General features: G+C 49.7%; 3 protein-coding genes across 3 annotated transcripts; 1 reads left to right on the top strand and 2 right to left on the bottom strand.

Annotated features, from left to right (window-relative positions):
* Positions 1 to 116: 116 nt before the first annotated feature.
* BC939DRAFT_456387 (uncharacterized protein) lies at positions 117 to 2,386 on the top strand. Its single transcript, XM_051556324.1, has 5 exons — positions 117 to 838; positions 929 to 1,024; positions 1,115 to 1,242; positions 1,324 to 1,660; positions 1,749 to 2,386. Exons 1-5 carry the CDS (start codon positions 152 to 154, stop codon positions 2,310 to 2,312), a joined length of 1,812 nt encoding a protein of 603 aa, XP_051410594.1. The 5' UTR covers positions 117 to 151; the 3' UTR covers positions 2,313 to 2,386.
* A 30-nt stretch (positions 2,387 to 2,416) lies between these two features.
* BC939DRAFT_504598 (uncharacterized protein) lies at positions 2,417 to 6,085 on the bottom strand (the record flags this gene model as incomplete). Its single annotated transcript, XM_051560546.1, has 1 exon — positions 2,417 to 6,085. The coding sequence occupies one exon, from the start codon at positions 6,083 to 6,085 to the stop codon at positions 2,417 to 2,419; it is 3,669 nt and encodes a 1,222-aa protein (XP_051410593.1).
* Positions 6,086 to 7,264: 1,179 nt separating this feature from the next.
* Positions 7,265 to 12,359, bottom strand: BC939DRAFT_456379 (uncharacterized protein). Its single transcript, XM_051556323.1, has 12 exons — positions 12,211 to 12,359; positions 11,935 to 12,099; positions 11,229 to 11,706; positions 10,312 to 10,742; positions 10,018 to 10,218; positions 9,730 to 9,927; positions 9,276 to 9,627; positions 8,834 to 9,174; positions 8,630 to 8,748; positions 8,419 to 8,542; positions 8,248 to 8,333; positions 7,265 to 8,161 (listed from the first exon to the last, which is right to left on the bottom strand). The coding sequence occupies exons 2-12, from the start codon at positions 12,008 to 12,010 to the stop codon at positions 7,277 to 7,279; spliced, it is 3,291 nt and encodes a 1,096-aa protein (XP_051410592.1). The 5' UTR covers positions 12,011 to 12,099; positions 12,211 to 12,359; the 3' UTR covers positions 7,265 to 7,276.
* Between the last annotated feature and the right edge of the window lie 709 nt (positions 12,360 to 13,068).

Raw genomic sequence — 13,068 nt, 5'->3', positions numbered from 1 at the left:
CTCATGCGGAAGTGTAATGAATGTACTCAATACAGATTGCGATAGTTGCTATCATGTGACCCAGAACCCTCTTGGGACACTTCTGGTTGCCGCTCACCTTTGCAACAGTTCCGTCCGTCCATTCTCCACAACTTACACTCAGCGCCTTGTAATGTCCTCTCCCCATTCTCCTCATTCAAGAACCAACAGTGTCTATCTCGATGCTCCAGAGATTCCCATCGAAAGCCTTGACGAGGACCCATCAGCCTTAGTCGAAGCCTCTGTCCTAACAACCACATCCCAACTTGAACGAACCCCAGAGCCGAACGAGGACGACCACGAAGACGAGGATGAAGAGGACGACAGCGACGAAGACCTGAGTATTGGCTCGGGTGATGAAATTGAAGAGTCAACAGAAGCTGAATACAGTCAGCGCGGTCGATCCCCTGTCTCGCCTGTAACTCATAACCACAACCAGGAAGAGGAAGCGGACGAGGACCAGGACGAGGACGAGGAATTTATCTTGCAGGTCGATCCTACCACTGGGATGCAAAGAGCAACATCTATTACTCGCAACAGCGGCCGGTCCCGCTCTTCGTCACTCACACAGCGACTCAGACGACAGCATCGACGAATGAACTCCTCCACCCGATCTGGCGGGGCAGCACGTTCAGGCACGTCCCGATTTGCTGATTCAGGATCCAGTGTATTCACAGCGGCCTCAACGACTTCTACTTCGGCTAGAGCAGCCGTCGTACCAGTGGTGGATGAGAAGGCTCAAAGCGAATTGAGGAGAAAGATTATGGATATCCAACGGGACCCTACTATCCGCTTCGCAGAAAAGGCAGCAATGATCCAGGTAAGCGCAGGTCCATACGTTGACGTATTTCTTCTCAACATAGCCATCACGCAATTCCATCTCATGCATGATTTTATTTTCTCACTATAGAAACTCATGTGGCGTGGCTCTCAAAAGGCTTCAGAACACCAGACCACAGACAGAACAGACGAAACGACTGAAGACGACTTGAAAACGACATACAATGTAAGGCATCATGATACCTTTTGATTGCGCGTGGATATATCTCTTGTACTACCACTGCTGACCATCTATCCTTTGTTCGTCAAACAATAGAATGAAGAACAGGGTGTTCTGGGCTGCAAGCACTACAAACGAGGGTGCAAATTGAAGGCAAACTGCTGCGGCAAATGGTTCAACTGCAGGTTTTGCCACGATGATGTGTGTAATCATGCCATCGTCAGGTGCGTACATGAACCGGCTTAAAGGCACGACCTGTTTGACGAATTATTTTCCAACTAATATGACAAATATGTGCGATCTAGGAATGAGACAAAGACAATGCTCTGTATGCATTGTAAGGCTATTCAACCAGCAGCCCAATCGTGTTCTTCATGCAATGCCCAGCTGGCTCGTTATTACTGCGACATCTGTAAGTTGTGGGACGATGATCCCATAAAGTCCATTTACCACTGCGCAGATTGTGGAATCTGCAGGCTCGGCAACGGACTTGACCAGGACTTCTTCCACTGCAAAAAGTGCAACATCTGCATGAATATTCAACTCAAGGATAACCACAAGTGCATCGAGCGTAATCTAGAATGTGATTGTCCCATTTGTGGAGAGTACATGTTCACCAGCACAACGACGGTCATCTTTATGGTAAGATATCTCTAAGTTTTTTTTTTTTTTTTTCTTGTTAAATCTTTGAGTTGGTACTCAAGCGTTTTATCCTGTTGTCAATGGCTAGCCTTGCGGACACTGCATCCATGCAAAGTGCCACGAAGAGTACGTTAAAACCTCATACCAATGTCCGACATGCTGGAAGGCCCTGGGCGATATGTCCGTCTACTACGGAAAGATCGACTCTCTCCTGGCGGAACAAACCATGCCGCCAGAGTACGCCAACATCTTTTCGATCGTCCTCTGTAACGACTGTGAGGTGAAATCCGAGGCTCCTTATCACTTTCTCTACCATAAATGTGACAAGTGTAAAGGGTACAACACCAAGGTCCTGGAAACGTTCAAGAGAGTTTCGGAAGGTCAAGTCCAGGTGGTTGAAAATGCGACAGCAGCAGGCGCTGCGGGCACCGTGCCAGAGAACAACATATCCGGAGGAAGTAGCGCTGTTGCGGGATCGTCTTCCTCTATTACTGCTGGACCTTCATCCTCAGGAAATAATACTACATCGACCATGACGACAACTGCCATCCACTTGCCTACCGCTCCTCGGTCACCGCTTCTGGATGGGAATGCATCAGGGGACATGACTTTTGGAGGCATGTCCGGTTCCTCTGGCAACTCCGCGCCTTGAAAATCTTGTCTAGAGGATGAGTCTAATGACCTAATAAAGTGCGCGAACATTGCAGTAGATCTAAATATACGAAAAAAAAGCCTTTACAAACTGTTTTATTGCAATCATCGATGCTTTCTCATGGTAATGTCATACTGCCATCGTATCTTTCCGACTTCACGCTTCAGTCCCGGATGATCTCTATAAACACTATCCGAGATGAGGTCCAGGCGCCGGATCCAGTCAGTCAGTACTTGCTCGTATAACCCTACTGGTGTCCTGTAGGTGCCATTGGTCGTTGCAGCGCTGGTCCTGTTGACTAGGCAACTCGATGGTATGAACGGATGTGCTGGTTTTTCTTCGAGATCTGCTTGTTCAGCAAGATGGATGAGGAGCTGCTGGATCTGAGATGACCATGCAGAGTCCATCCGTGGTATCCCCTGCCGCGGCTGCTCCTGAAAGTTACTATCTGGGCATAGCGAATCCATCAACTGGAGGTTGGCCAGCCTCTTCGTCAGCGTGGATACGTCATGTTCTGGAATGGTGGGACGGCGATGCTCTTTCACGTCCTCGGCGCAGTAATGACTCGATACGTGTGAGAAGTTGCTCGTGGGTCCAGCCGATGGCTCAGCTTCCTCGACAGCCTCTCCCGGAACTGCATCCCAGTGTTGGTGTCGGTCCTCTTCATACTTCACTTCATCCACGCCAAAACGCAGATCTGAGCTTGATCTGGACGGTGATATAACGGATCCGCTTGAATGGCGTAAGGTGTTTCGATGTTGGACGGAACAAGTGGTCGGCTCGCCTATTGTGAACTTGTCGTCCAAATCTGTGCCCGGCCGAGAATGACTTGCCAACGGTGCGGTGAGCAGGGAACTGTGCTTCTGTGGCACCATGTCCTTGGGAAAACGGATTTCATGTACAGGTTGGTTGAGGATCGGCCCAAGCGACTTTGGATACCGTGGCTGGGAAGTTGGCGAGGATGATTGACTTTGAAATATACGATCCAGAAATGATGTGCCCGCACTCACAGTTAATCCAGAAAGTGCTGGTGACGAAGGAGCCGTAGGAGAGAGAGATGGGGTGGGTGTAGATGTGGGTCGGCACGGAGAATAATCCATATTCTGAAGGACGGTGATGTCTTTGGGAGAGACAGGCTTGAGAGGCCTCTGATCCTGCAGCTTTGATGGAGCAATACGACCCACGGAAGGAGCGGGGGTACGCCATTGGGAAACTGAATGCGCGTACGCAGGCGAGTGTTCCGATAGATATGGCGAGATTTGCCCAAGAGGCTTCGCGGTTGGATATGGAGGTGAGGGCGAGCAGCAGTAGCAAGAGCTGTCGGAGGATCGCTGGCTTCTCTTCACGAAGCTGTTACGTCGCGTCTCTTGAAGCTTTAGGAACGCTCTCTTGTCCTGAAAACTGACTGTGGCACCTGGAGGCTTGTCTTGGATATAGTCGAGTGTTTTTGGAGAGCCCTGACTGGTGTAGTTGGTTACTGTGCTCTCGTTGTCACCATTGCTGCTCCTACCATCACTGGTCCTGATGTCGATACCGACGTTAAATCGTTCTATGCCACTGCAACAAATGGTGTTGTTATCGGTCACAGTCGTCGGGCTCTTGCACATCCGACAATGGAGTCCTCGAATACAATTATCTGGTACCTCGGCGATATGGACGGTGTTAGAGTGGGTGTCCAACGTTGGTGACGCTTCAGAGCGGAAGTTCGATAGTCTCCTTTCCCTCATGAACATCATCAGATCGGACATAGCCGCACGATCATTGAGATTCCTCAAGGGCGCCTTTGACAGCTCTCGCGGTAACATATCCAATATGTTTTGTTTCTTCAAAGTTTCTGGTGGGCGTTCTTCAGCAGTTTGCTGGAACGCGATGATCGGGTCGCACGATCCGAGAATAAGAGGCGCAGGATCACAGATGCTTGGGCCCTGGTTCAAAGAGTGGTCAGAGGTAGTGGACGCGATGCTATCGAGTGATGATTGTGAAGCGTTGAATGTCGCACTCAAATGCGCAGCACTGGGGTATGGTCCAGGCGACGGTGTCTTCAGGGGCGTTGTCTCTGCGGACGAGAACGCGCGGAACTTGGCGGGCATGCATATAGGCAGCGTTTGTAGAAATGTAGAAGTTCCGACCCATTGCGATGACTCCAGTTCATGCCTTCCCTTTCCTGGATCTCTTCCGCCTTGCTCCTGCGCCGTTGATAGCTGAATACCATGCCACCTGTCGGGTATACTACTGCGGCTTCCCTGTCGAACAGAAAGCCTATGGGAGCTGCCTCGTACCGCTTTTTTGCCTTCCTGTACTGACTGGGCAAACAGTTTTGATGGCGACGGCGACCTGGAGCCCAACTCTGGTTGCTCCGTGCCAACAATGTGCTCATCGGGATTCTTTTGGATGCCGTTTGAGCATATTATCGAAGGGCGTGAATTGAGGCTGGTTGGAAAAGGCGTCGTGGGCAATGTTGCTGCTGGTATAGGAACATCGTCTGTACTCTGGGGGGTCTCTGATGATACAACAAAGTACGACGTTGCCTCCGACGTCTTGTGAACTGGATCCTGCATATCATGATGGTCCGGTATACTGCCTCTCAAGCTGCCTTGGCCTTCCTCATACAGGGTAGTTGATGAACTTTTGATAGAAGAGCTATTTTGGAAGTCGCCTGTGGATGCTGTCTTATAGGTTGTTATATCCTGACCTGCTGTGGTTGAAACCATGCCTAGTTTCCTGGACAGAACTGTATTTTTCGAGCAAACGGGTCTTGTTCGGCGATCCAATGCGTTGCTGCGAGAGACATGCAATTCTCGGCTGACCATTGCCGATCCTGGTGACCCAGATGAGATGCCCGAAAGATCTGCGTTCGTCCTGTTCTTGGGGATCGATGTCGGAACTGTTGTGGATGATTTGGTCTGGAGTTGTGCTGAACTTTCCATTTTAGTTTTTGTGCCTTTGGTTGCTACTACAGTGGTGGTAATAGCGGACTCCTTGATAACCGTCGAGATTATACGTCGCGTCGTGCTCATTGTTGTAGTTGTAATAGTAGTTGGCGGCCGTGTTTTTGAGGGCCTTGTGGAGACAGGCTTAAGAGGCTCTGGGTGCGTGTGGGCATCTGTAGTCCTGGTGGCTTTTAGATTAGTGCGTTCTTTTGTACTTGCAGAGCGTGCAGCCTTCTTAGCTGGAGGTGTCATTGTGGATCCTATGGTATAAATCGCGGGTCGAGGGTGGACATTGGTAGAAAGACTGAACCTCGGTTTGTTGCTAGGGTTGGTTGCTGTAGCCTTTTGCTCGGGGCCAAGGCTGTCGTGCTTACGCCGGACATGATCGCTTTTGGCTTTACACTTTTTGTGCGAGATGTGCGCCGATTCATTACGGCACTCCCAAGTCCTTGGTTCTCTTGACAACTCATTGTCTTTTTCACTAAGAGGTTGGGGGGAATGATATGGATTGCTACCTCCAAGACAGAAATAATCGTTGCTTGACATGTGGAAGGTGAGGGGCAATGGTGAGGAGGGAGGCGAGTCGGGGGTCTCTTGAGCAGCTCTCTGTTCTCCGCAGGGCTCCAAATTCATTGCTGATGAGGGCACTTGAGGTCGTGCATCGGTGTTGAGGTAACCTGGGCCCTTTTTGTCACAGAGTGCGTTGTTGGGGCGACGCATAACTCTGGCGGATGAATACGAGCACGACGAGGATAGGGAGGATAGGGAAATCGACGACGATGCGGAGGATGCAGAAAGGGTCCTGGGGTGCGTTGTCCGGTAGAACGACGTTGCTTCTGTCATGTTGGGATGCCTTTTGCCTTCGATGTGCGTCTGTAGCGGAGTTGGAGGGGGACGACGGCAGGGATCGACGGGATTGCTGCACCAAAAGCCAAAGCAGGGTGACCAGAAACGCGGTTAGATCCGTATACTATGGATTTACTGCCATCAGTGTCCCTTCAGTCAGTCCAGTGTTCTGATTCGCTGCGAATTCACCGCCAATTCGTCTATCACTGCCCTAGTTTTTGCTTTTTTGCTGTGTGCAACCAGCTGGTAAACCTTGTTGTGACACGCGCGCTTACCTCGGTGCATCGAATGCGGGAAAGGAGTGCAATGAGATGAAGTTGCGTTGACTGGAATCGAGATGTCAAATGAGGGGGAGCAAAGAACGCAAGCAGGTATGGAAATGAAAAAAATGAAAGGAAAAAGGCAAAGTAGAAGTGCAGCTCTTCAAAAGAAACAGCTAGAGAGCTCTAAAAACGAGGGGAGGCGGGGGAGGAAAAGAGGCTAAAGAGCAGGCAGGTTGTGCAAGTTGGCGGCAAACCACAGTTTTTATTCAATGATAACGAAGCCAAGAACCTAGGCGGGGGGGGGGAGGGGGGCATCGACATAGCCTTTCAATTACGTTCAAGTGCGTTTCAGGAGTTCTCGTCCTGTGAGCTGGGCCCATGAGAGACAGAGCTCGCCCAGAAGAGCCGATCGAGAGAGCAAACAAACAAAGACAATGCACTATGAGATGAAGAATGAGATGGAGAGCGCGCATCACGCTAATATGAAACTATTTTCAGTGTCTCGTAGTTCGACTCAATGTTGAAGAACAGCTGCTGTTGCGTTGCATACACCATGCGCAGAGACCCATGTGGTCCTCTCCGAGTGCTCCTCCTGTCCAAAGAAAGTGGAGGACCGGGCGTTGGCCATGCTATTCATTAGCGATCCATTGCTTAATGTGAAACGCTATGCAACTCCTGCAGACCACTGCTTGCAATAATACGGCGTATTAACTGCAGTAGACAGTCGAAACGAGAGCTGCCGATAGGCCCCATGAAAGCTATGGCGACTTATAATCAGTGCATCCACGAGAGATATGAACATTACTTTAAAAGATAAGCATATAGAGCAGATTATGGGCTGTGCTATGTGTAGTGCTCCATTACGCATCCGCAATTGCCATAGAGATATACGAGCAGTTAGAGAAAGAATGAACAATAATTTCATTTATACAGCTATCGTCTTTGCGTCCCAAAAACATGCGTGGCAGATTAATGATGAAAGTGCTTCCTGCTGATCCATCGTACTCTTCGTGCGTTCTAAGCGGCTGTCACTGTGCTCTAGTTTGACTATGACAGACATGTCTAGAAGCGGCTGAGAGGGCGGCGGCGTATAGGGCTGACCAGGTTGCTGTATGCTGTCCCGGTCCGTGGCATCTTTCTGCGCCTTGTCGTCCAGCTCCCACCACATTGGCGAAGCAGTGGCGGAACATCGTTTGCAGACTTCTTGCACCGTTGGATGCACCGAGGATTTAGACATCTTCCTGCTGTGTGCAGAGCCATGACCCTGCCACGATGAGGACGAACTAATGCCTGGGTTCATGGCCATGAGAAGGCGGCTCTTACGCATCGCGCCCGGAACTGAGTCATCGCATTGCTTGTAGTAGTGGACATATGTCTGTAGTGCATTCCGATCCGTTAAAGCGTCAGGCTGGTCTCTGATCTGGATCACTTTACGCGATGTTAGATCGTGGCTTGGGCACCAGATCATCGGTACCATCAATCCACCCTTAACATTTTTGGTGGGCTGCATCTCAAACGCTATCTTGTAGCCTGCCTCGCGCGCGCAGGTGACATGGAACACCTTTTTGCACCCCTCGCCACAGCCTACACAAGCACCAGCTTTTTGCTTGCAAATGGAGCACGCTTGTTTCCATCGCTCGTGGCGAATCCTCCCGATCGATTCCACTGGCGATAACCTATCTGCATCCACGACGGCGGTCTCCGGAATCCAAACCGCACACAGGATATGTGCCCAATTATTGCCTGTCGTCTTCTTCATCGCTTGGGGGCTCTGCTCTGACGTTTTCGTGCAAAGGACACAATTGTAGGTCTACATATTCATATAATGCCTAGATGTGTTAGCACTGTTAGGCTGCTACATTGAATGCGAAATCTCATGGACAGTCCATAATTTACCGTGGAGCAGGTAGGATTATCGTTATTAAGACATGTATCGCAGTTCCATTTTCGATGTGCCACAGTCGCCGGCACACCATAGCAATCTAGCAGATGAAGAGCGATATTAGGCAACAGCCCTTGAGTTCGTAAAAATACTGCAGAGGCCGCAAGCAATAGATCTTCACATACCGCGGTGAACAGTAAGCTGGCATCCTTGACAGCTCAAGAGCTGCTCTCCAAACGCAGGCATATTATCGCATACTGCACACGGCGCCTCAGGTACAGGAGAGGGCGATCGAGTTGGCTCAGGAGACTATGAGAAGAGGCCATAGCCGCGGTTAGCTCAGCAAAAAGCGTAATCGTCTCAAGGACTCAATTCGTTAACCGCTCTGCACGCTACCTGCTCCTTTATCTTCTTGCCGCCTCCGACTTTGATCTCTGTTCGTTTTCGCTTGGTCCCATTTGCCGTATCGACTGCCGCTGGTGGAACTTTAGCGGTTCCATTCAATGGCCCTCTCACTATCATACAGAAAAGGCATTAGGACATTGGTATGGAAGACATATGTGTTTCTTCCGAAGGATACAGACACATGTCCTGACATACCTGAGGGATCTTTGTTCTTTGACTTCTTGTTATCCTTTTGAGAATCGACAGAAGACGGGAGGGCCACATATCGAACCCATTCATTTCCACAATCATTGCAAAACACTCGGGGGAATTTCTTCTGCAGATCGACTTCACCAGGAGCTCTCCGCCACATGGATGTGCTTGTTGTCCCGCAATGAGCACACTCGAATTTGCCGCTATTTTCTGCCGTTGGCATGATAATAGAGTCGCGATCAAGCACTCTCTCCTGTCCCGATTCCATGCCTACTTTTGAGCGACTTCCAACCTCCACAACAGGCGATGTCACTGTACCGCGTCCCACAGACTTGAATCTTTTGCTAATAAGAGATATTGAACCCACAAAAAGAGGGATGGGTCAGCCAGAGTTGAGTCATTGTGAATAACATCGCCCGTCAGAATGAAAACCTCTCCGACATACTTTGGTTTGTTAATATTTGTGAAGACAGAATACACAGGTTGATAACGCTCAGTCTTTTTCCATTGATAAAAGAACCGAACAATATCCCTCATTGACCTTGTCTCCACTTTTTTCTTGATGGCAAACAGTTCATGTCCATAGAGACGAATACCCTCCTCAAAGGCCTTGATCTCTTTGTCAGTCCAGTCCTTAATCATGAAGTCCTGTTGCTTAATCTTGGTCATCTCATTAAGGGCCTCCTCGGCATTGAATTTTGATTTCTGCAGCTCCAGCAATGCTCTGTCGATCAAATCTGCCGAGTGAAAGGCCAGCGGAAGTGACAACTCCTTCACTCGATCCATGTAATCGGTAACTATTGGGCAACGTCAAAGGAAGTATCAATAAGTAGCCTTCAAGAACTGTGCCCCACCCTGATCTAATTCGGTAGCCACTTTGAGCATGGGGTCTCTCTTACCATACTCATCTGATATATGACTCGGTTTCGAATACCTGAGGCTGACCGTTTCATCGCCCCCACGTTCGACGTATATTGGGTCGTCGGAGTTCAATCCAGACTTTGCAGGTGAGGATGGTGTTGCAGGCGTATCTAGTCCATCAGCCGTTGAATCCAGTGATGCAGAGTGAGCCCGAGAATTTGTGTCCATGGGCTCTACTACATGGTACTCAAATAATGCGTCAATTCATGGTGTTGGTGGGCTGTGCATGAAATTGTAACAGAGAGCACAGAGATTCGAAATCGTACCTTCAGGAGCTTTCAGTTTAGTTGGAGGTCTTCCACCGCGACCGCCTTTTCTCGAGCGACCCTTTAGCAGACTATTTTGTGGATCGTCAAATATTGTCGAGGTGGCAAGGATCCGGCCTGGACCGTCCCATTTCACGACAACCGCCTGGTATCGAGCGCCGACTCGACTGGACGCGCGGGGATACACCCGATCGTCGGGATCTACCGAATGTGCAAAAATTCGATTGAGTTCATGGAGTGTTCAGGACGATTGTGCGGACAAGATATCGCAGAGGCCATAAAACAAGATCATACCAAAGATATCCTGGATGTCAGCATGAGTTCCAAAGTATCTGAAAGGCCACATATGCGACATCTTTTGTTCCTGCGATGTCGATGGAGCTGCCGCTGCTAAAGCCGCCATGCCATTCCGTGAGCTCACTTTCGAGGCGCCATTTGAGCCACCCGATGTTGGGATGACTGTCAGGGTTGACACGGCTTTCTGTTTAGGAGATCCTCTAGGCGAGTTCTGACCTGATGATGCGGCAGAGTTGTTGGTGGCAGAAGATTGCTTTAAGAGCGATGGCGATGATGCGGCAGAGGAAGACGACGCTGAATCCAGGGCCAGCTTTGTACAAAGCGCGCACTGAAAGGCGAAGCCTTTGGAGGGCTTCCGGAGCATAGGCGGGTTGATGCACAGCATGTGATGGAATCCTTGGCACATAATACATTTCAGCGCTTCGCCACTGCATACGGGTGGAACAAAAGAAACAGCAGTGTTCGGTTAGCACTCTCGCATAATGATCTATCCAAACATTGTCTGGTGTCCATTATGGTCCTCCGGCTGGTACCAGTTACGGATGTGGTTATGGTTGGTGCAGGGGAACGATGGTATGTGATAGTGTGGGCGTTTAATATTCCGCAATTGTGAGCCTGGCATTCAGTGATTTGTTCCTTGCTTTTGTTGGACTCTAAAAAAAGAGCATGCTGGCCCTTCTTCCCGCGGTTAGGCCATTATAGCGCTGTCAGTGCTGGGACAGACTAAGGATAAAGTCCAGTACAAAGTCGTCGCATACATCCACATAACAGTTATAGGATTGATGAAGTGCCCTCTGCAAGATGTTCTCTAAAATTCCCCTATCGCTGTGGTCCAATCTGTCGGGTGTCCCTTCTGCGATGTTTGTCGTAAAATTTCTCCTCAGGTCCACCCCCCTCCACATGATCTTTCTTACCTAGCGCACCACCGTTTGCAGATCAGGCACACGCGGTGGGCATCAGTGTACTCTGAAGCCGTACCAGCCTCGACCACAATGTATTGATAGCGTCTGCTGAGTTCCTCCGCAACGTCAGGTGGCAGATTGCGGACGGAATCAACGGGGAGAACATCGTAGAAGCGGTGGATGTAACGGTCGAAGAGCTGGTTGTAATAAAAGTGGTCCGGTTGCTTTTTATACGACTCCAGATCCTTGATGTAGCCTTGGTGTGTGACAGTACAGCGTCCTCGGATGCTGGAGAGCGGATTCATATCCGAGTGCATTGTTGCCACCAGCAGTCGTGGGTCGTGATTCCTGCGGGCCATAACGTCCTTAGGTCGATAGAACCAGCCGATCCTGACTTGCAATGGCTTCCCTTTGACCTGCTTTCCAAACTCCATGACTCGCCCAATATAATAAGACTCGCCTATGAACTCGGATGCCATGTAGACATGGTCTGCAGCGACAACCATTCATACAGGCACAATTCGGTATCAAGTCAGTGTCAAGTCAGAATGACAGCGGGTTATCATGCAGTATACGTTAACAGAAAGACGAAACGATAATGTCCCTGGGAAGACACTGATGAAGCTGACGATCGCCATTGCTAATCCCGACCCCAGAAAGACGACCCCTGGTCCTTTGTTTCGTCCTCAAGAAGAGATCAACGATCGCAGTTGCTTACCGTTCACAGAAATGACGGTGCCGTCTTTTAGAGGTGCAGAGGTGACTCTGCTTGTTGCTTGAGAATGACCTGTCATGATAGTCGACTCAATCTTACGGTGGTTTTTAAATTGCCAATGTTTGACGGACGAAGAGTGAGGCTAGGTAAAAGAAAGGGCAGTAGAACCTGCGGGCCCCGGAGTTGAAACAAAAATGAGATCCTGTGTGCGAGAACAAAGGGCGAATGGCAAGCGAGGGATGAGAATCGGTCGATCCACAATGAGAGAGGGCAACAGACCTACAGGCCCTAAAGAAAGGTAAGAAAGCGAGGAGCAGAACAGACACACTACCGCACAAAGACGGAGCAGCAAGTCAGAGGGAAAGAAAGGGTAGAGAGAGAAAAGAGAAAGAAAGAGGCAGAGAGACTAGAAAAGGCCCTGGCTCTATCCAACAGCACCCTCGGATATGTGTGGAAAGAACAGACACCGGAGAACTTTATTTAATGCAATTGTCGCTGATCAAAAGAGGTATCTGTCTGTCTTCAGTTGGGCGCTAACGCATCCCATTGCGACCGCTTTGAATTTCCGGTACCCGCCCTGGTAACCCAGGGTAGCCATGACCCTGGGTCTATGCTTCAGTCTGCTCCTTTTTTCGTCCTTAAAAATGGTCACCTGACACCCCACTGGATTGCCACCAAAAAACAAGCGACTGAATCAGGGGAGGACAAAAGGTGCAAACTAGCCCAAGAGAGATTACAAGAGACAGAGAGTGAGGGGAGGATGGGTAAGAAAACAAACAACAGCGGTTTCTCTGGAGCAACTTCTCCCGTTTTTGGTCCCCCATTCGCATTTGTACCGACTACCGGCGGGACGAGCACAGTTGTAGACCAAAACTGGAAGAGTGGGGGTGATGTCGATGGGGCTCTTATCTATGGCATTGCATACATCCATAGCGGATACTATACTGCGCCCGCGCATGTGTGTCTGGTTGCAGGACGGGCACGAATATTGCAAGCACCAGATGGGCTGCCGACTGCTGGATTGGACTGGGAATGATGGAATGATGCCATTTTGAGTTTTTTTTTTTAGTGTTCTGGGTCCGCCGCACGATTGGTGTCTAGTAACAGCGCTTTCCCTTTCCTTTTTTTTTTTTTTTT

This window comes from Gamsiella multidivaricata (assembly GCF_025024155.1).
Source record: "Gamsiella multidivaricata strain RSA 2152 chromosome Unknown BC939scaffold_47, whole genome shotgun sequence".
In the NCBI taxonomy this organism is placed as follows: Eukaryota; Fungi; Mortierellomycota; class Mortierellomycetes; order Mortierellales; family Mortierellaceae; genus Gamsiella; species Gamsiella multidivaricata.
This window is presented reverse-complemented; position numbering and strand designations above follow the sequence as displayed.

Excerpts from the sequence above, each read along its gene's own strand:
- BC939DRAFT_456387 (XM_051556324.1), top strand. The coding sequence starts at position 152 with ATGTCCTCTCCCCATTCTCCTCATTCAAGAACCAACAGTGTCTATCTC. Across the intron at positions 839-928 it reads AAAAGGCAGCAATGATCCAG|AAACTCATGTGGCGTGGCTC; the intron begins GTAAGCGCAGGT and ends TTCTCACTATAG. Across the intron at positions 1,025-1,114 it reads ACTTGAAAACGACATACAAT|AATGAAGAACAGGGTGTTCT; the intron begins GTAAGGCATCAT and ends GTCAAACAATAG.
- BC939DRAFT_456379 (XM_051556323.1), bottom strand. The coding sequence starts at position 12,010 with ATGACAGGTCATTCTCAAGCAACAAGCAGAGTCACCTCTGCACCTCTA. Across the intron at positions 11,707-11,934 it reads CACCGTCATTTCTGTGAACG|ACCATGTCTACATGGCATCC; the intron begins GTAAGCAACTGC and ends TTGTCGCTGCAG. Across the intron at positions 8,162-8,247 it reads ATAATCCTACCTGCTCCACG|ACCTACAATTGTGTCCTTTG; the intron begins GTAAATTATGGA and ends ATGAATATGTAG.